Raw genomic sequence first — 20922 nt, forward strand, 5'->3', positions numbered from 1 at the left:
CGTACTATGCTTAAACAAAGGGGACTACAGTGGGATGAGGGCAGAGTTGGTTAAAGTAGACTGGAAACACAGACTAAACGGTGGCACAATTGAGGAACAGTGGAGGACTTTTAAGGAGCTCTTTCATAGTGTGCAACAAAAATATATTCCAGTGAAAAAGAAGGGCGGTAAGAGAAGGGATAACCAGCCGTGGATTACCAAGGAAATAAAGGAGAGTATCAAATTAAAGACCAATGCGTATATGGTGGCCAAGGTTAGTGGGAAAATAGAAGATTGGGAAAATTTTAAACAACAGCAAAGAATGACTAAAAAAGCAATAAAGAAAGGAAAAATAGATTACGAAGGTAAACTTGCGCAAAACATAAAAACAGATAGTAAGTAAAAGCTTTTACAGATATATAAAATGGAAAAGAGTGACTAAAGTAAATGTTGGTCCCTTAGAAGATGAGAAATAGGATTTAATAATGGGAAATGTGGAAATGGCTGAGAAAATAAACAATTATTTTGCTTCGGTCTTCAGTGGAAGACACAAAAACCATGCCAAAAATTGCTGGTCACAGGAATGTGGGAAGGGAGGACCTTGAGACAATCACTATCACTAGGGGGGGTAGTGCTGGACAGGCTAATGGGACTCAAGGTAGACAAGTCCCAGGGTATTAAAAGAGATGGCGGAAGTTATAGCAGATGCATTCGTTATAATCTACCAAAATTCTCTGGACTCTGGGGAGGTACCAGCGGATTGGAAAGCAGCTAATGTAACGCCTCTGTTTAAAAAAGGGGGCAGTCAAAAGGCAAGTAACTATAGGCCGGTTAGTTTAACATCTGCAGTGGGGAAAATGCTTGAAACTATCATTAAGGAAGAAATTGCGGGACATCTAGATAGGAATAGTGCAATCAAGCAGACGCAGCATGGATTCATGAAGGGGAAATCATGTTTAATTAATTTACTGGAATTCTTTGAGGATATAACGAGCATGGTGGATAGAGGTGTACCGATGGATGTGGTGTATTTAGATTTCCAAAAGGCATTCGATAAGGTGCCACACAAAAAGTTACTGCAGAGGATAGAGGTACGCGGAGTCAGAGGTAATGTATTAGCATGGATAGAGAATTGGCTGGCGAACAGAAAGCAGAGAGTCGGGACAAATGGGTCCTTTTCGGGTTGGAAATCGGTGGTTAGTGGTGTGCCACAGGGATCGGTGCTGGGACCACAACTGTTTACAATATACATAGATGACCTGGAAGAGGGGACAGAGTGTAGTGTAACAAAATTTGCAGATGACACAAAGATTAGTGGGAAAGCGGGTTGTGTAAAGGACACAGAGAGGCTGCAAAGAGATTTGGATAGGTTAAGCGAATGGGCTAAGGTTTGGCAGATGGAATACAATGTCGGAAAGTGTGAGGTCATCCACCTTGGGGAAAAACAAAACAGTAAAAGGGAATATTATTTGAATGGGGAGAAATTACAACATGCTGCGGTGCAGAGGGACCTGGGGGTCCTTGTGCATGAATCCCAAAAAGTTAGTTTGCAGGTGCAGCAGGTAATCAGGAAGGCGAATGGAATGTTGGCCTTCATTGCGAGAGGGATAGAGTACAAAAGCAGGGAGGTCCTGCTGCAACTGTATAGGGTATTGGTGAGGCTGCACCTGGAGTACTGCGTGCAGTTTTGGTCACCTTACTTAAGGAAGGATATACTGGCTTTGGAGGGGGTACAGAGACGATTCACTAGGCTGATTCCGGAGATGAGGGGGTTACCTTATGATGATAGATTGAGTAGACTGGGTCTTTACTCGTTGGAGTTCAGAAGGATGAGGGGTGATCTTATAGAAACATTTAAAATAATGAAAGGGATAGACAAGATAGAGGCAGAGAGGTTGCTTCCACTGGTCGGGGAGACTAGAACTAGGGGGCACAGCCTCAAAATACGGGGGAACCAATTTAAAACCGAGTTGAGAAGGAATTTCTTCTCCCAGAGGGTTGTGAATCTGTGGAATTCTCTGCCCAAGGAAGCAGTTGAGGCTAGCTCATTGAATATATTCAAGTCACAGATAGATAGATTTTTAACCAATAAGGGAATTAAGGGTTACGATGAGCGGGAGCGTAAGTGGAGCTGAGTCCACGGCCAGATCAGCCATGATCTTGTTGAATGGCGGAGCAGGCTCGAGGGGCTAGATGGCCTACTCCTGTTCCTAATTCTTATGTTCTTATGTTCACTCACCTAACCTATCCAAGTCACCCTGTAGCCTCTTTGCATCCTCCTCACAGCTCACACTGCCACCCAGCTTAGTTCAAACATAACCTCCTTGCTCTTGTATTCCATGCCTCGACTAATAAAGACAAGTATTCCATATGCCTTTTTAAACACCTAATCTACCTGGAATGTTATCTTCAGGTATCTGTGGATATGCACTCCAAGGTCCCTTTGTTCCTCTACACTTTTCAGTGTCATACCATTTAATGTGTATTCTCTTGCCTTGTTAGACATCCCCAAATGCATCACTTCACACTAATCCGGATTGAATTCTATTTGCTGTGTTCTGCCCAATACATTGATATCTTCCTGCAGTCCGCAGCTTTCTTCTTTATTATTAACCACACAGCCTAGTTTAATGTAATCAGCAAACTTCTTAATCATACCCCCAACAGTCAAGTTCAAATCATTGATATATATCACAAAAAGCAAGCGAACCAGCACTGAGCCCTGCGGAACTGCACTGGACACAGCCTTCCAGTCACAAAAACACCCATCAATCATTACCATTTGCTTCCTGCCTCTGAGCCAATTTTGGATCCAACTTGCCACCTTGCCCTGGATCCCATGGGCTATTACTTTCATGACCAGCTGCCATGTGGGACCTTATCAAAAGCTTTGCTAAAATCCATATACACTACATCATACACACAGCCCTCATCGACTCTCCGGGTTACCTCCTCGAAAAATTCAATCAAGTTAGTCAGGTACAACCTTCCCATGACAATTCCACGCTGACTGTCCTTGATTAATCCATGTCTTTCCAAATGAAGATTTATCCTGTCCCTCAGGATTTTTTCCAATAATTTTCCCACCACCAAGGTTAGGCTGACTGACCTGTAATTACTCAGTCTATCCCTTTCTCCCTTTTAAAACAAATCGGCGTGGTCCCGGCCTGCAAGACTATCAGCAGGCTGGGGCCATTACAGGGAGCAACGTGCGGTGGCCTTCCACTGCAGGGAGCAGCGCGAGCTGCTGCAGGAAGACGACGGCTGCGCAGAGGGCGACTGGATTTGACGTCACCTAAATCCAGGTTGTTGATTGCAGTGCGGGAGGTACAGAAGGAGTGGCGAGGTTGGGGTGAAGGAGCAGCAAGAGTTTGTAGAGGGATGTGATTGGGGCCCAGGAGAGGCATGAGTTCGGGGCCCAGAAGAGGCGTGGGCCCAGGGACAGCACGGGCCAGCCACACTGCAACATGTGTGCACACTAGGTCCGTCCAGCAGAGCTGGTCTCCAGTCGTCTTGGTTAACCCTTGCCATTGGACCAAGACCTAGCTCTGTGTGGTGGCTAGTGTGCAACGGCCACCACACGTTAAAAAAATCCATGCACAGGCATCTTCCACCCTTCAATATGTAGTTCAGGATCTGGAATATTAGGTCCTTTGTTGAAACGCCTGTGAACTCATCCCTTTTTGGCATGGAAGCAAGTCATCCTCGTTTCGAGGGACTGCCTATGATGATAATGATTTTAAACAAAGGTACAACATTAGCAGTCCTCCAGTCTGCTGGCACTACATCTGTCGCCAGAGAGGATTGGAAAATGATGGTCGGAGCCTCTGCGGGAAAATCGAAGCCATTGTTTTCGGTCCCTGCCACAAACTGTTCCTTAGCCACTGACTCCATCCCTCTTCCCAACTTCTGTATGAGGCTGAACCAGGCTGTTCGCAACCATGGTGTCACATTTGATCCTGAAATGAGCTTTCAACCACATATCCGCAGCATAACTAAGACCGCCTATTTCCACCTTCGTAACATCGCCTGTCTCTGCCCTTTCCGCTGTTAGAACCCTCATCCATGCACTTGTTACCTCTAGACTTGACTATTCCAACACACTCCTGGTGGGTCTCCCACATTCTACACTACGTAAACTAAAGGTGATCCAAAACTCGGCTGTTCTTGTCCTAACTCGCACCAAGTCCCGCTCACCCATCACCCCTGTGCTCGCTGATCTACATTGGCTTCCGGTTAAGCAACGCCTCGATTTCAAAATTATCATCCTTATTTTCAAATCCCTCCATGGCCTTGCCCCTCTCTATCTTTGTAATTTCCAACAGCCCCACAACTCCCCCGCGATGTCTGCGCTCCTCTAATTATGCCCTCTTGAGCATCCCTGATTATAATCGCTCAACATTGGTGGCTGTGCCTTCTGCTGCCTAGGCCACAAGCTGTGGAACACCCTGCCTAAACCCCTCCGCCTATCTCTCCTCCTTCAAGACACTCCTTAAAACCTACTTCTTCGACCAAACTTTTGGTCACCTGTGCTAATTTCTACTTATGCGGCTCAGTGCCAAATTGGTTTATCTTATAATACTCCTGTGAAGTGTCTTGGGACGTTTCACTATAGTAAAGGTGCTGTATAAATACAAGTTGTCGTTCTTCGAAAGAGCTGGTGCGGACTTGATGGGCTGAATGGCCTCCTTCTGTGCTGTACTATTTTATGATTCTATGCCAGGGAGACAGGGACACCTCCTGGACTCCCAGTTGGTCCAGTGTGCAGCTCCTTCAGGTAGAACCATGTTTTTTTTTAATCGTTCTGGGATGTGGACATTGCTGGCAAGGCCAACATTTATTGCCCATCCCTAATTGCCCTCGAGGAGGTGGTGGTGAGCTGCCTTCTTGAACTACTGCAGTTCCTGTGGTGAAGGTACTCCCACAGTGCTGTTGGGGAGGGAGTTCCAGGATTTTAACCCAGCGACGATGAACGAATGGCAATATATTTCCCAAGTCAGGATGGTGTGTAATTTGGAGGAGAACTTTCGGGTGATGGTGTTCCCAGGCACCTGCTGCCCTTGTCCTTCTAAGTGGTAGAGGTCGCTGGTTTGGAAGGAGCTGCCGAAGAAGCCGTAGCGAGTTGCTGCAGTGCATCTTGTAGATGGTACACACTGCAGCCACGGTGTGCCGGTGGTGGAGGGAATGAATGGTTAAGGTGGTAGCAGTCAATCAAGCAGACTGCTTTGTCCTGGATAGTGTCGAGCTTCTGGAGTGTTGGAGCTGCACTCATCCAAGCAAGTGGAGAATATTCCATCACATGCCTAACTTGTGCCTTGTAGATGGTGGAAAGGCTTTGGGGAGTCAGAAGGTGAGACACTTGCTGCAGAATACCCAGCCTCTCACCTGCTCTTGTTGCCACAGTATTTATATGGCTGGTCCAGTTAAGTTTCTGGTCAATAGTGACCCCTAGGGATGTTGATGGTGGGGGATTCAGCGATGGTAACACCGTTGCATATCAAGGAGAGATGGTTGGGCTCTTGTTTGTTGGAGATGGTCACTGTCTGGCATTTGCGTGGCTCGAATGTTATTTGCCTTTTATCAGCCTAAGCCTGAATGTCGTCCAGGTCTTGCTGCATATGGGCATGGACTGCTTATTTTTGAGGAGTTGCGAATGGAATTGAACTTTGTGCAGTTAGTGAACATCCCCACTTTTGACCTTAGGAAGGAGGGAAGGTTATTGATGAAGCAGTTGAAGATGGTTGGGACACTGCCCTGAGGAACTCCTGCAGAAATGTAATTGGACTGGGATGATTAACCTCCAACAACCTTTGTGCTAGGCATGACTCCAGCCATGTGAAATGGGAGATGGGAAGAAAATTTCCTGAGAGACACACTGAGGGCTGAAATTAAAGAGCCAGAATCCTGATGCTTTCCAATTCAGATGGCAGCATGCATGGCACATGGACATGCACCTCTTGTAACAACTGCAGGGAATGGGAGGAGGGGGCTGGGGGGCCAACCTGGTACTATAACTAAAACATTTCAAGGAACAATAGAAATGATTGGATAGTGGATAAAGCACTAAGGAAAAAATCTGAATATTCTGACAAAAGCAGTATGACTGGATTTTAGACTGAATATTTCTACCATTGCTGGGCTGGAACTTTTTTCTTTTGAGCCATGTGCTTTCTAAGGTGCAGGAGCAGAGAGTTCACAGATGTCAAAACATCTCCTCCTCTCTCTCCTCCTGTTTTGGAACAAGACCATTCTATGAATCCATCAGTGGAAATATGCTACAATGTACAGCTTTGTTATAGTGTACCTTGGAATAATGTAACACTGCTTATAACTTTTTAATGGCCTCAGAGCCTTTATATAGAAGCTACTGCTAGCACCACATGGACCCTTACATTTCAATAGTTTGCCTATTACAAAAGAAGGTGGTTGTGCTTGTTGGAGGTCAATCATCCCATGTACAAATGCTATAGTGCAAAATGTGGTGTGTACAAGGGGGTCCAAGATTCTTAAAATCTTCCATCTGAGGATGTGTGCAGGTGTCTCGTGTGCAGACAAATGGCAGATGGCTACTTGAACAAAAGACTGGAAGACAACTGTATCAAGATTTCACCTTTGGGTGTACCCTAAACTTAACCTTCCTGAGGCACTCAATTTGTTTTTCTATAAGATGTTCTTCACATACAATATACTGTATAATGTTATCTGTGGAGGTAAAGTATGTGGTGTTGTGATACATAGAAACATAGAAAATAGGTGCAGGAGTAGGCCATTCAGCCCTTCGAGTCTGCACCGCCATTCAATGAGTTCATGGCTGAACATGCAACCTCAGTACCCCCTTCCCGCTTTCTCGCCATACCCCTTGATCCCCCTAGCAGTAAGGACTTCATCTAACTCCTTTTTGAATATATTTAGTGAATTGGCCTCAACAACTTTCTGTGGTAGAGAATTCCACAGGTTCACCACTCTCTGGGTGAAGAAGTTTCTCCTCATCTCGGTTCTAAATGGCTTACCCCTTATCCTCAGGCTGTGACCCCTGGTTCTGGACTTCCCCAACATTGGGAACATTCTTCCTGCATCTAACCTGTCAAAACCCGTCAGAATTTTAAACGTTTCTATGGGGTCCCCTCTCATTCTTCTGAACTCCAGTGAATGGCAGCCCAGTTGATCCAGTCTTTCTTGATGGGTCAGTCCCGCCATCCCGGGAATCAGTCTGGTGAACCTTCGCTGCACTTCCTCAATAGCAAGAATGTCCTTCCTCAAGTTAGGAGACCAAAACTGTACACAATATTCCAGGTGTGGCCTCACCAAAGCCCTGTACAACTGTAGCAACACCTCCCTGCCCCTGTACTCCAATCCCCTCGCTATGAAGGCCAACATGCCATTTGCTTTCTTAACCGCCTGCTGCACCTGCATGCCAACCTTCAATGACTGATGTACCATGACACCCAGGTCTCGTTGCACCTCCCCTTTTCCTAATCTGTCACCATTCAGATAATAGTCTGTCTCTCTGTTTTTACCACCAAAGTGGATAACCTCACATTTATCCACATTATACTTCATCTGCCATGCATTTGCCCACTCACCTAACCTGTCCAAGTCACTCTGCAGCCTCATAGCATCCTCCTCGCAGCTCACACTGCCACCCAACTTAGTGTCATCCGCAAATTTGGAGATACTACATTTAATCCCCTCGTCTAAATCATTAATGTACAGTGTAAACAGCTGGGGCCCCAGCACAGAACCTTGCGGTACCCCACGAGTCACTGCCTGCCATTCTGAAAAGTACCCATTTACTCCTACTCTTTGCTGCCTGTCTGACAACCAGTTCTCAATCCATGTCAGCACACTACCCCCAATCCCATGTGCTTTAACTTTGCACATCAATCTCTTGTGTGGGACCTTGTCGAAAGCCTTCTGAAAGTCCAAATATACCACATCCACTGGTTCTCCCTTGTCCACTCTACTGGAAACATCCTCAAAAAATTCCAGAAGATTTGTCAAGCATGATTTCCCTTTCACAAATCCACGCTGACTTGGACCTATCATGTCACCTCTTTCCAAATGCGCTGCTATGACATCCTTAATAATTGATTCCATCATTTTACCCACTACTGAGGTCAGGCTGACCGGTCTATAATTCCCTGTTTTCTCTCTCCCTCCTTTTTTAAAAAGTGGGGTTACATTGGCTACCCTCCACTCGATAGGAACTGATCCAGAGTCAATGGAATGTTGGAAAATGACTGTCAATGCATCCGCTATTTCCAAGGCCACCTCCTTAAGTACTCTGGGATGCAGTCCATCAGGCCCTGGGGATTTATCGGCCTTCAATCCCATCAATTTCCCCAACACAATTTCCCGACTAATAAAGATTTCCCTCAGTTCCTCCTCCTTACTAGACCCTCTGAACCCTTTTATATCCGGAAGGTTGTTTGTGTCCTCCTTAGTGAATACCTAACCAAAGTACTTGTTCAATTGGTCTGCCATTTCTTTGTTCCCCGTTATGACTTCCCCTGATTCTGACTGCAGGGGACCTATGTTTGTCTTTACTAATCTTTTTCTCTTTACATATCTATAGAAACTTTTGCAATCCGTCTTAATGTTCCCTGCAAGCTTCTTCTCGTACTCCATTTTCCCTGCCCTAATCAAACCCTTTGTCCTCCTCTGCTGAGTTCTAAATTTCTCCCAGTCCCCGGGTTCGCTGCTATTTCTGGCCAATTTGTATGCCACCTTCCTTGGCTTTAATACTATCCCTGATTTCCCTTGATAGCCACGGTTGAGCCACCTTCCCTTTTTTATTTTTACGCCAGACAGGAATGTACAATTGTTGTAGTTCATCCATGCGGTCTCTAAATGTCTGCCATTGCCCATCCACGGTCAACCTCTTAAGTATCATTCGCCAATCTATCCTAGCCAATTCACGCCTCATACCTTCAAAGTTACCCTTCTTTAAGTTCTAGACCATGGTCTCTGAATTAACTGTTTCATTCTCCATCCTAATGCAGAATTCCACCATATTATGGTCACTCTTCCCCAAGGGGCCTCGCACAACAAGATTGCTAATTAATCCTCTCTCATTACACAACACCCAGTCTAAGATGGCCTCCCCCCTAGTTGGTTCATCGACATATTGGTCTAGAAAACCATCCCTTATGTACGCTAGGAAATCCTCCTCCACCATATTGCTTCCAGTTTGGCTAGCCCAATCTATGTGCATATTAAAGTCACCCATTATAACTGCTGCACCTTTATTGCATGCACCCCTAATTTGCTGTTTGATGCCCTCCCCAACATCACTACTATGTTTGGAGGTCTGTACACAACTCCCACTAACGTTTTTTGCCCTTTGGTGTTCTGCAGCTCTACCCATATAGATTCCACATCATCCAAGCTAATGTCTTTCCGAACTATTGCATTAATCTCCTCTTTAACCAGCAATGCTATCCCACCTCCTTTTCCTTTTATTCTATCCTTCCTGAATGTTGAATACCCCTGGATGTTGAGTTCCCAGCCCTGATCATCCTGGAGCCATGTCTCCGTAATCCCAATCACATCATATTTGTTAACATCTATTTGCACAGTTAATTCATCCACCTTATTACGGATACTCCTTGCATTAAGACACAAAGCCTTCAGGCTTGTTTTTTTTAACACCCTTTGTCCTTTTAGAATTTTGCTGTTCAGTGGCCCTTTTTGTTCTTTTTCTTGGGTTTCTCTGCCCTCCACTTTTCCTCATCTCCTTTCTGTCTTTTGCTTTTGTCTCCTTTTTGTTTCCCTCTGTCTCCCTGCATTGGTTCCCATCCCCCTGCCATATTAGTTTAACTCCTCCCCAACAGCACTAGCAAACACTCCCCCTGGGACATTGGTTCCGGTCCTGCCCAGGTGCAGACCGTCCGGTTTGTACTGGTCCCACCTCCCCCAGAACCGGTTCCAATGCCCCAGGAATTTGAATCCCTCCCTGCTGCACCACTGCTCAAGCCACGTATTCATCTGCATTATCCTGTGATTCCTACTCTGACTAGCATGTGGCACTGTTAGTAATCCCGAGATTACTACTTTTGAGGCCCTACTTTTTAAATTTAGCTCCTAGCTCCTTAAATTCGTTTCGTAGGGCCTCATCCCTTTTTTTACCTATATCGTTGGTACCAATGTGCACCACGACAACTGGCTGTTCTCCCTCCCTTTTTAGAATGTTCTGCACCCGCTCCGAGACATCCTTGACCCTTGCACCAGGAAGGCAACATACCATCCTGGAGTCTCGGTTGCGGCCGCAGAAACGCCTATCTATTCCCCTCACAATTGAATCCCCTATCACTATCGCTCTCCCACTCTTTTTCCTGCCCTCCTGTGCAGCAGAGGCAGCCACGGTGCATGAACTTGGCTGCTGCTGCCCTCCCCTGATGAGTCATCCCCCTCAACAGCACTCAAAGCAGTGTATCTGTTTTGCAGGGGGATGACCGCAGGGGACCCCTGCACTACCTTCCTTGCACTACTCTTCCTGCTGGTCTTCCATTCCCTAGCTGGCTGTGGATCCTTCTCCTGCAGTAAGACCAACTCGCTACACGTGCTACTCATGTCGTTCTCAGCATCGTGGATGTTTCAGAGTGAATCCACCCTCAGCTCCAATTCCGCAACGCGGTCAGTCAGGAGCTGGAGGCGGATACACTTCCCGCACACGTAGTCGTCAGGGACACCGGAAGAGTCCCTGAGTTCTCACATAGTACAGGAGGAGCATATCACGTGACCGAGCTCTCCTGCCATGACTTAACCCTTAGATACACTTAAATTGGCAACAACAATGTTAAAAGTTCTGATCTAAGGTTCTGAGCCTAGGAAACTTTTGTAAATGTTTTTTCAGCTGCAGAATCTGCTGATAGCGCATATCTTGAGGTTTGGAGGATGAACCAGCTCAGTTTGGTGTTGGGGACAATAAGATTATTCTCATGTAGGTGGACTGAGAGGATTACATGCTTATATTAAGTAATCCTGTTCTTAGACTAAATCATTATGCTCTCGACAGATACTTACTGTATTGCACACCTCATTAAAAAGCATACTTGGCTTGGACCCCAAGAGTAACAATGTAACAAGGGTATACCCTGTATTGTATATTTAATACCCTACTAGATTCATAGCCTACTTCAATTTGTTATTTTTAAGCATAGTCACTTTTGTGTAGGCAAACGTGGCAGCCAATCTTCTCCCAGCAAAGTCCCACAAACAGCAAATAAGATGTGAGCAGTTAATCTGCTTTGGTAGTGCTGGTTAAGGGATAAATGTTAGCAAATACATCAGAACTCCTTCACAAAAGCAAAATACTGTGGATGCTGGAATTTGAAATAAAAACAGAAAATGCTTGAAATTTCAGCGGGTCAGGAACTATCTGTGGAGAAACAATTCTGTTTCTCTCTCCACAGATGCTGCCTGACCCGCTGAGATTTCCAGCATTTTCTGTTTTTACATCAGAACTCCTTGCTCTTCTTCGAATGGTGCCATAGGATCTTTTATGTCCAGATGGTGACAACATTTAATGGCTGATCTGAAAGACAGCAATGCAGAACTCCCTCGGTACCATACTGGAGTGTTAGTGTAGATTGTGCGCTCAAGCCCTGCAGTGTGACGACTTGAACCCACTTAGTGAAAGTGCTACCACTAAAATAAATTACAGATTAGGTATCACAGCTATTATTATGCTTGTGGAGTGTGAACACATGAAAAGGGATACTATGGTATCATAAAGTGAGACCCATATAATTTCTTACCGATGAGCTTGATTGAATTTCTGCACCAAACGACTCCCGTCTGCTAGACGAATCTGAATGTTGGTTGTTGGCTCAGAATCTTTTATGTTCACAATATTAACAAAATATTTGAACTCCTCTTCAGGAGAAGACGGTGTGCTAACTATGGTTGGGGTAGGGCTATACAAAGGGAGAAAAGCATACAATTTATGACTACCAAAAGTACAGATATTTCTTGGTTTAGCTACAACTTGGGAAACAATATATTAAAAAAACTCTATGCATTTAAAGCACTACAGATACTGAGACTTTTAATTCCCATGACTAGGTCAACCTGATTTCAAATTCTACTGTTGAGAATGGATAATGTTCTGTTGTCACTTCCACCAATGCTCCCTTTTGCCAGCTATTAGAAGCTATGAGATACCAAACAAGTAGGACACTCTGGATGATTGGTCACCCTTCTCTTAGGGATTGAACCCTAAGAAATTGTTTTCTCTGGCACAAAGAACAGCAAAGGGATGGACATAGAATAAAGCTCAGAAAAGGTGAAAGGTCACAACAATGTAACAATTTTACAGAGAATGTTTGGAATGTACTGCCCAGCAAGGCGATCAAAGCTGATCACATCAATAATTTTAAAAGGACCTTCTTTACCCCAAACTATCTTGTGATCTTAAGAAACATTCCAGATTTAAGGCCTTATTTACAAGTGCCAACTTATATGCAATTTCAAGGACTAGAAGTTTAAGTAGGTTTGTCGACATCTTGATTTTTTAGCTTACAGAAGAGTAGTTTGTAAAAAGAAATGTTTAACTCCAGCAAACATCTACTTAAGGTTTGAGGACATTTCCAAGTGTCAAATCTACACCATGGACAAGCCACCTAATACTCATATCTTACCTTCCCAGTTTCTGTCCATCTCCAGAAAACGCCTTGAACTTCAATTTGTGCTTTAAATATTCTTCACTTCTGTGATCCTCCATATCCAAACTTACTTGACTTCCATGAACCAATTTTTGGAGCTCAACGGGAATCTCTCTGGATGAAACAATGCACACAAAAAACACAACACAACTGAAATGCCATTCAAACAACAGGCCTCGTAGCGGGTGCAGACATGCAAAGAAAGAAAGTGTGGAATGCATGATTAAGGGGGATTAGAGGGGGCAAGGGAAGGTGGAAGTAGTGGAATAGGGAAAGAGGGGAGGGGAAGGGAAGTGGGTGAGAGGGAGGATGGGGAGAAGACAGAGGAGAAAAAGAGAGGATAGAAAGGAGTGACAGTAGGCACACTGTAGGGAGGAAGAGTACGAGACAAGGTAACGAGAGGGAAACTAAAACAGTCACAAGAATTACTGTGTACAGGAGAGACAGACAGCATGTAATAGTGGAGAGGGGTAGACTTGACACAAAGTGCATGTACAAGATACAGACAGTGAAGACAAGAAACAGATAGCATATACAAGGCAGATTGCACAGATCACATTTCTGCTGAGTAAAGCTCTAAAGATTCAGTCTGCTTTTGCCTTATGTTTTAGCCTGTCTCAAAGTAACATAATTGAAACACGTCAGTAAATATTTTTACAAATAATATTCAAGAATTTTAGATTACCTTTTAAACATCAACACTACTGTATTAACAGTATCTTACCCTTTGCTAATGGATTCCAAAAACAGAGCATTTGTAGGGTCTGTATAGGTTCGGAGTTCTCCATCATCCAGACTGAAGCCATTTTTCCACAGCTTCAGCAAAATCTGAACCTATCAAGAATCACATACATACGTCACATAAGTTAATGGGAAAAGAACACCGGGCATATAAAATACATAATTAATGAGAAAGTCTCACCATCAAGTCCAATTTTTTTTTTAAAAAGCAGAAAAATAATTTGGATTAGCTTTGGCTTCTTTTGCAGTAGCATCTACTCTAATAACAAACATGAATCCAACAGCCAAATGCAATCTTAATGTACCAAACCATTTACTACTCATTCCTTTGTAAATAAAAATGCTTAGCTGCTTAACTTTTAAATGGATCAAGCATTTAAATTATTCACAGTTCCTATAGTTCATTCACCAAAGACATTCCTTTATACTGTATTGAGAGTCTGGGGTAGAATTAAAAAAAATATTCAGGAATTACCGGCATGGACTGTTTCTGTGCCGTATCCTATGTAATGAATGTGAAACATGCTGGGAGCACCAAACATACATTCATTCCTGTAATTCCCTATGCTGAAAATTCCCATTATCAGTTGCATCGTTGTACAGCTGAAATTACAAACTTTCTGCTGGGAAAGCGGGGTTGGGGGTGGAAAAGAGAGAAAAGTTGGAACTCATTCTCAGGTCACTTTTACACACTGCCTACTGGCTGGGTCAGAGGTTGGACGAGGTTGCTCACCTTCTCAGCTACCACTGGTATGTCACAACAGACAGAAGAGAAAATCTTTCCCGTAAAAATAAATACAGCAGGTTTTTAAAATTCTAAATCAAACATTGAGAAAACACAACAAAAGACATTGGCCCGAATTTTGCTGTCAGTGGCAAGGGAAAGGCACTCACTGTTCACCTCACCAACAGTTGCTCAGAGATTTGACTGGCTTTAGAACGGAGACTTCCAGTCATCGGGCGTCTGTTCCAGCATGGTGCCCTCTACAGGGGATTTGTCAAATCTGTGGACAGGCCAAGGAACAGTGAGGCTCTTCAACCAATCAGACTGAAGAATCTTCACAGATATGAAGAGTCCAAACCAGGAAGCATAAAGCATAAATTATTAGATTTAAATGGTGAATGCGTGGCTGGAGAGATGGTGCTGCAGGGAGGGCTTTAGATTCCTAAGGCATTGGGACCATTTCTGGGGGAGGTAGGATCTATACAAGCTGGACGACAGGTTGCACGTTAACAGAGCCGGGTTGGGGGAGGGGGGGAGGCGGGTGGCTATTGCTGTTGGGGGATGGTTTAAAATAGCTTGTCGTGGGATGGGAACCTGAGAATAGATTCAGAAGGGAGAGAAGCAAAGCTGGAATTGGAAATCTGAACAGTAGAAAGTGAATTTAGAAAGCAGAGGAAACAGAAGGCTAGAAAATAGACAATAAGGGAGTCTGGCAGTGCTAAATGGTATAAATACTTCAATGCAAGGAGTCTAGGGAATAAGGCAGATGAGCTGAGAGCACAGATAGACACTTGGGAGTATGATATAGCTATTACTGAGACATGGCTGGAAGAAGGGCAGGTATGGCAGCTCAACATTCCTGGTTACAGGGCTTTCAGACCGAATAGAGAGGCGGATAGAAAAGGAGGGGGGGGGGGGGGGGGGGGTTGGGTCGCAGTATTGATTAAAAAAACAATTACAGCTGTGAGGAGGGATGATATGTTAGAAGGATCATCAAATGAGGCCATATGGGTTGAATTGAAGAACAAAAAAGAACAGTATGTAGCAAGCCCAATAAGAGAGGGGGCAGTTCTGGACTTAGTTTTAGGAATGAAGCTGGGCAGGTGGTGCTTGTGATCATAATTCAGTTAGATTTAGAGTAGTTATGGAAAAGGACAAAGATAGACCAGAAATAAAAGTTCTCAATTGGGGAAAAGCCAATTTTGCCAAGCTGAGATGGGACTTAGTCGAAGTGGATTGAAAACTGCTACTTGAAGATAAATCAGTGTCAGAGCAGTGGGAGTCATTCAAGGAGGAGATCTGGAGGGTTCAGAGCTAGTATATCCCCTTAAAGAAAAAGGGTGGGACTAACAAATCTAGAGCCCCCTGGATGTCGAGGGGCATACAAGATAGGATGAAGAAAAAAGGGGAGGCTTATGACAGATATCGAGGGCTCAATACTGCAGAAACTCGAGAGGAGTATAAAGTGCAGGGGTGAAATTAAAAGGGAAATTAAGAAAGCAGAGAGCATGAAAATATTTTGGCATGTAAAATCAAGGAAAATCCAAAGATGTTTAATAAATACATTAAGAGCAAGAGGACAATTAAAGAAAGAGTAGGGCCCATTAGAGACCTTAAAGGTAATGTGTGTGTGGAGGCGGAAGACATGGGTATGGTTCTTAATGAATACTTTGCGTCTGTTTTCACAAAAGAGAGGGGCAGTGCAGACATTGCAATCAGGGAGGAGTGTGAAATATTAAATGAAATAAACAGTGAGAGAGGAAGTATTAAGGGGCTTAGCAGCTTTGAAAGTGGATCAATCCCTAGGCCCAGATGAAATGTATCCCAGGCTGTTAAGAGAAGCAAAAGAGGAAATAGCAGAGGTTCTCACCATAATTTTCTAATCCTCTCTGGCTACAGGTGTGGTGACAGAGGACTGGTAACCTTGTTTAAAAAGGGAGAAAGGGATAGACTGAATAATTACAGGCCAGTCAGCCTAACCTCAATGGTGGGAAGACTTCTGAGGGACAGGATAAATCTTCCTTTAGAAAGACACGGCTTAATCGAGGACAGCTAGCATGGATTCGTTAAGGGAAGTTCGTGTCCGAGTAAAAACAGAAAATGTTGGCAATCTCAGCGGGTCAGGCAGCATCTGTGAAGAGAAACAGAGTTAACGTTTCAGGTCGATGACCCTTCGTCAGAACTGGCAAAAGTTCGAAATGTAAGATTCGTAAGGAAGTGCTGGGGTCCCGAAAAAGGGAGTGGAGGAAAGAACCAAAGGGAAGGTCTGTGATAGGGTAGCAGGCAGAAGGGATTTGAGAGACAAAAGGGATGATGCGCCAAATTGAGATGGTAATGCTGCCTGACCCGCTGAGATTTCCAGCATTTTCTGTTTCTATTTCAGATTCCAGCATCCGCAGTATTTTGCTTTTGTATTCGTGTCTGACTAACTTGATTGAATTTTTTGAAGTGGTAACGAGGAGGGTCGATGAGGGTAGTGTGTTTGATGTAGAGTATATGGATTTTCGTGAGGCTTTTGATAAGATCCCACATGGCAGACTGGTCACAAAAGTAAAAGCCCATGAGATCCAAGGCAAAGTGGCAAGCTGGATCCAAAATTGGCTCAGAGGCAGGGAGCAAAGGGTAATGGTTGATGGGTGTTTTTGTGACTGGAAGGCTGCTTCCAGTGGGGTTCTGCAGGGCTCAGTACTAGGACCGTTGCTTTTTGTGGTATATATCAATGATTTATTTACACTTGAATGTAGGGGGTATGATTAAGAAGTTTGCAGATGATACAAAAATTGGCAATGTGGTTGATAATGAAGAAGGAAGCTGTAGACAGCAGGAAGGTATCAATGAAATGGTCAGTGGAAAATGGAATTCAATCCAGAGAAATATGAGCTAATGCATTAGGGAGGGCTAACAAAGCAAAGGAATACACATTAAATGGTAGGACACTGAGAAGTGTAGAGGAACAGAGAGACCTTGGAGTGCATGTCCCTGAAGATAGCGGGCCAGGTAGATAAGGTGGTTAAGAAGGCATGTAGAATACTTGCCTTTATTAGCCGAGACATAGAATACAAGAGCAGGGAGGTTATGTTTGAACTGTATAAAACACTAGTTAGGCCACAGCTGGAGTACTACGTGCAGTTTTGGTGACCACATTACACGAAAGATGTGATTGCACTGGAGGGAGAACAAAGGAGATTTATGAGAATGTTGCCTGGACCGGAGAATTTTAGCTATGAGGAAAGATTAGATATGCTGGGTTTGCTTTCTTTGGAACAGAGGAGGCTGAGGGAGACCTGACTGAGGTGTATAAAATTATGAGGGGCCTAGATGGAGTGGATAGGAAGGACCTATTTCCCTTAGTAGAGGGGTCAACAACCAGGGCACAGATTTAAGGTAATTGGTAGGAGATTTAGAGGGGATTTGAGGGGAAATTTTTTCACCCAGAGAATGGTTGAGGTCTAGAACTCACTGTCTGAAAGGGTGGGAGGTAGATGCAGAAATACTCACCACATTTAAAAAGTACTTGGATATGCACTTGAAATGCCATAACTGACAAAGCTGCAGACCAAGAGCTGGAAAGTGGGATTAGGCTGGATAGCTCTTTGTCGGTCGGCGCGGACACGATGGGCCAAAATGGCCTCCTTCCATGCTGTAAATTTCTATGATTCTATGATTCTAAATGATGTGGGGAAAGTAAAATAAAGATTGGAAAATACAGATGGGATATGGGCCAGACTTACCACATTGAAAAATAGCTCCATTTTTTGGCATTATTTCCAATTAACGGCCGTTTTTCTAGGCCGAAATAACGCCAAAAAAGTAAGGCCTAAGTTTTGCCAAAAGTTTGGCATAGCCTTAAATTACCGTTTTTAAGGACGGAGCTAAATTTTTTTGCCTTAAAAATAACACCCGTTCTGCACATGCCCAACACTTGAAGCATTTAGGTTTCCAGGGTAACGTTATTCAATGAAACAGGAGGCTCAATTGCAACTTGGCGAGTTTGTTCACAAAAAGACGGGGCTCTCGGCAATCTTAACAAATTGCATTTTCTGTTTGCATTTTGCCCCAGCTGCTTAAACTAATAACAGTTATAGTAGCCTGAATTAAACAGGAGGGATTCACAAAACCCCGAGTTGGAAGGATTCCCACTGACCCGATTATGGATGGCAGAAATTTCGGCCACCACTGAACTGTTCACATTCCGTCTCCGAAACTTTCAATTGTGTGTTATTATTTTTGAATGACCTTTGTATATTGGTTATACCGTTACTCCCACTCAATAAAGAGCAGCAACTATCTAGAATGCTGGATATACATTTGTGGGATATGCTGTAAATATTTTAAAGTAGTTTTTATATAAAATATAGGTTTTGTTCTCTCCAAAAACTTTAACTTTTAGCTCTGTTTCCCAAGGTGGCCCCGTTAACGCCGATTTCGATTAGACTTGATTAGGTAGGACAAGCTTTGTAAAAATGGTATTTAACAATGTCCTTAAAAATATCCTTATTGGGGAAACTCGCAAAAATGGTGTTATCGTTGGGTTTGACCCCGAATGACATTACAAAAACAGTTCTCAAAAAAAAAATCGGCCCTTATTTATTTATTTTAAGGACAGCATTACACCACTGGCAAAACTAGCAAAATGGCCTTAAATTTATTTAGCTTCAAAAAAAAACTTTTAGCTCCAAAAAATGGAGCTAAGTTGATCGTTACGGTGCCGAGTTTCTGGCCCCAAGGGAGATAAAAGAGGCAAGCAAAAAAAGTTAAAAAAAATTAACAAAAATCTGCAACAATAATTTTCTTCTGAGGTAATGAGACTCCTCCACATTTGTAAAATTAATTTTTCAGGTTGAGAGGCTGTATAGCAGTAATGATCATTTATTACACATTTAAAAACTCACTTACTGCTGACTACATTAGCTCTAACTTTTTCAGCTGTGTTGCATGCAGAACTAGTGGGCAAGTACCCCAAGTTGACGCCATTACAGTGATTTTAATGCCGAGTCTATCGGGGAGAACTGCAACAGCGCATCCCGTAGAAGAGCAGGGTATCTCTGACAGAAACTTCTGGATTTCTGCGTTTAACTGAGCATGTGCGGACACGAGAGGTTGCTGTCAGATTTACCCTGTAATAAGGGCAAGTGCCGATAGCCTTGCCGATAGATTACAGTAGAATCTGGGCCATTCATTAGCAAAGATAACAGCCTTGTGAAGCAATTTATCTAGTTTATACATGGTAATGATTCCTTTAATGCAGTTATAATAGTAAAACAGTTTAAAAATCAGCTGCATTCAAAAATCATATCCCCAGATACAAGGTTGTGAACACTTTTGTTCAGTTTGGTCTTTGAGCAAATAGCACTGGAGGAGGAGCCAGCCACATTCAAACAAAAGCACACCGATTTGCTCAGTTATGGGTATGGCTTGCAGTTACTGTTGAATTTAGTCAAAAGGCATTCAAACCCATAACTACTGATTAAGTATCTAAGAGCAGGGACTGTTCAAGTTGTTGATTCAGATTGAAGCTTCTGCAGCCGGTAAGGCTACAGCTATAATAACTGCAAATGTAAAGATTAACTATAAAATAGTCCAGTGCAGAGATTGTAAACATTTATTTTCATTTTAACGATATAGTACCTATCTAAATATTTGCATCACATTACTGTTTATTTGCTTCTTCAACCATTGTTCAATAAAATCACTTGATAAAGTATGAAACAAGATCTTATATTGCCATGCTCACCTACTTTTTTTAAGACGTGAGCAAAATTCTATGGAGGTGATGAATAGATCCAATAAAGAAAGGTTTTCTATTTGTTATTCCGGGCATGCTACCAAGACCTATCCAGATATCAGGGCCAATAAAGGTATTCAAGGCTTTGAGGAAGGAGCTCACATAAACCAGTGTCTAGGATAACGGCAGAAAAGGCCCAAAATGTAACCACTATTTCTGCTTTTTCAAAAAATAGAAGGAAAATGGTGACCTTTTTCTACCTGAATTTCCAACTCCTCTCCAAATGTTTTACAAATAAAATGTCTTGGATTATATGGATTAAGATTTTAAAATGTCTATGTGTCCCAATAACACAGAAACTGAATGTATATTCAGTTGTTTTGCAGGATTGCTCACTACCTATGGAATTGATGATTTTTCCTGGCACTATTAAACAACACCGTTTTTTCATTTAACATTTTTGTGTGTTTTTGTACTATTTCTATTTTTGCTGTTATGCTTTAACAAAGTTAGTTTCCTAGTTATCTTCAGCCTATTCAATTCACTACGTGATATCAAGAACCGACTGAGTGCACTGGATACGGCAAAAGTTATGGGTCCTGCCAACATCTGGTTGTAGTGCTGAAGACTTGTGCTCCAGATCTAGCATAAAGCAAGATGGTTGTACTTGATGGAGACCAATCAGCTCAGCCCTAGGACATCACTGCATGAGTTCCTCAGGGCAGTGTCTTAGACCCAACCATCTTCAGCTGCTTCATCAATGACCTTCCCTCAATCATAACGTCAGAAGTGAAGATGTTCGCTGATGACTGCAATGTTCAGTTCAATTTGTAATTCCTCAGTTAATGAACTAGCCCGAGGGAATCCACATGTAGCAAGACCTGGACAACATCCAGACTTGGGCTAATCAGTGGCAAGTAACATTCGTGCCATACAAGTGACGGGCAATGACCATTTCCAACAAGAGTCTTATCACCTCCCCATACCATTCAATGGCATTACCATTGTTGAATCCTGCACTAACATCCTGGGGGTCACCATTGACCAGAAACATAACTGAACCAGCCACATAAATATTGTGGTTAAAA

The 20922-nt window shown here is 43.3% G+C and overlaps 1 protein-coding gene across 2 annotated transcripts in view; it reads right to left on the bottom strand.

Annotated features, from left to right (window-relative positions):
* The window catches only part of LOC139275064 (NSFL1 cofactor p47-like), an 85755-nt gene that overhangs the window by 7317 nt on the left and 57516 nt on the right, over nt 1-20922 (bottom strand). For both annotated transcript variants that reach the window (XM_070892017.1, XM_070892009.1), the window contains exons 6-8: nt 13369-13478; nt 12621-12758; nt 11739-11897 (exon numbers count right to left, since the gene is read on the bottom strand). In XM_070892017.1, coding sequence (XP_070748118.1) covers nt 11739-11897; nt 12621-12758; nt 13369-13478 — 407 coding nt within the window. The remainder of the gene's footprint in view (nt 1-11738; nt 11898-12620; nt 12759-13368; nt 13479-20922) is intronic.

Source organism: Pristiophorus japonicus, chromosome 1 (assembly GCF_044704955.1).
Source record: "Pristiophorus japonicus isolate sPriJap1 chromosome 1, sPriJap1.hap1, whole genome shotgun sequence".
Lineage (NCBI taxonomy): Eukaryota > Metazoa > Chordata > Chondrichthyes > Pristiophoridae > Pristiophorus > Pristiophorus japonicus.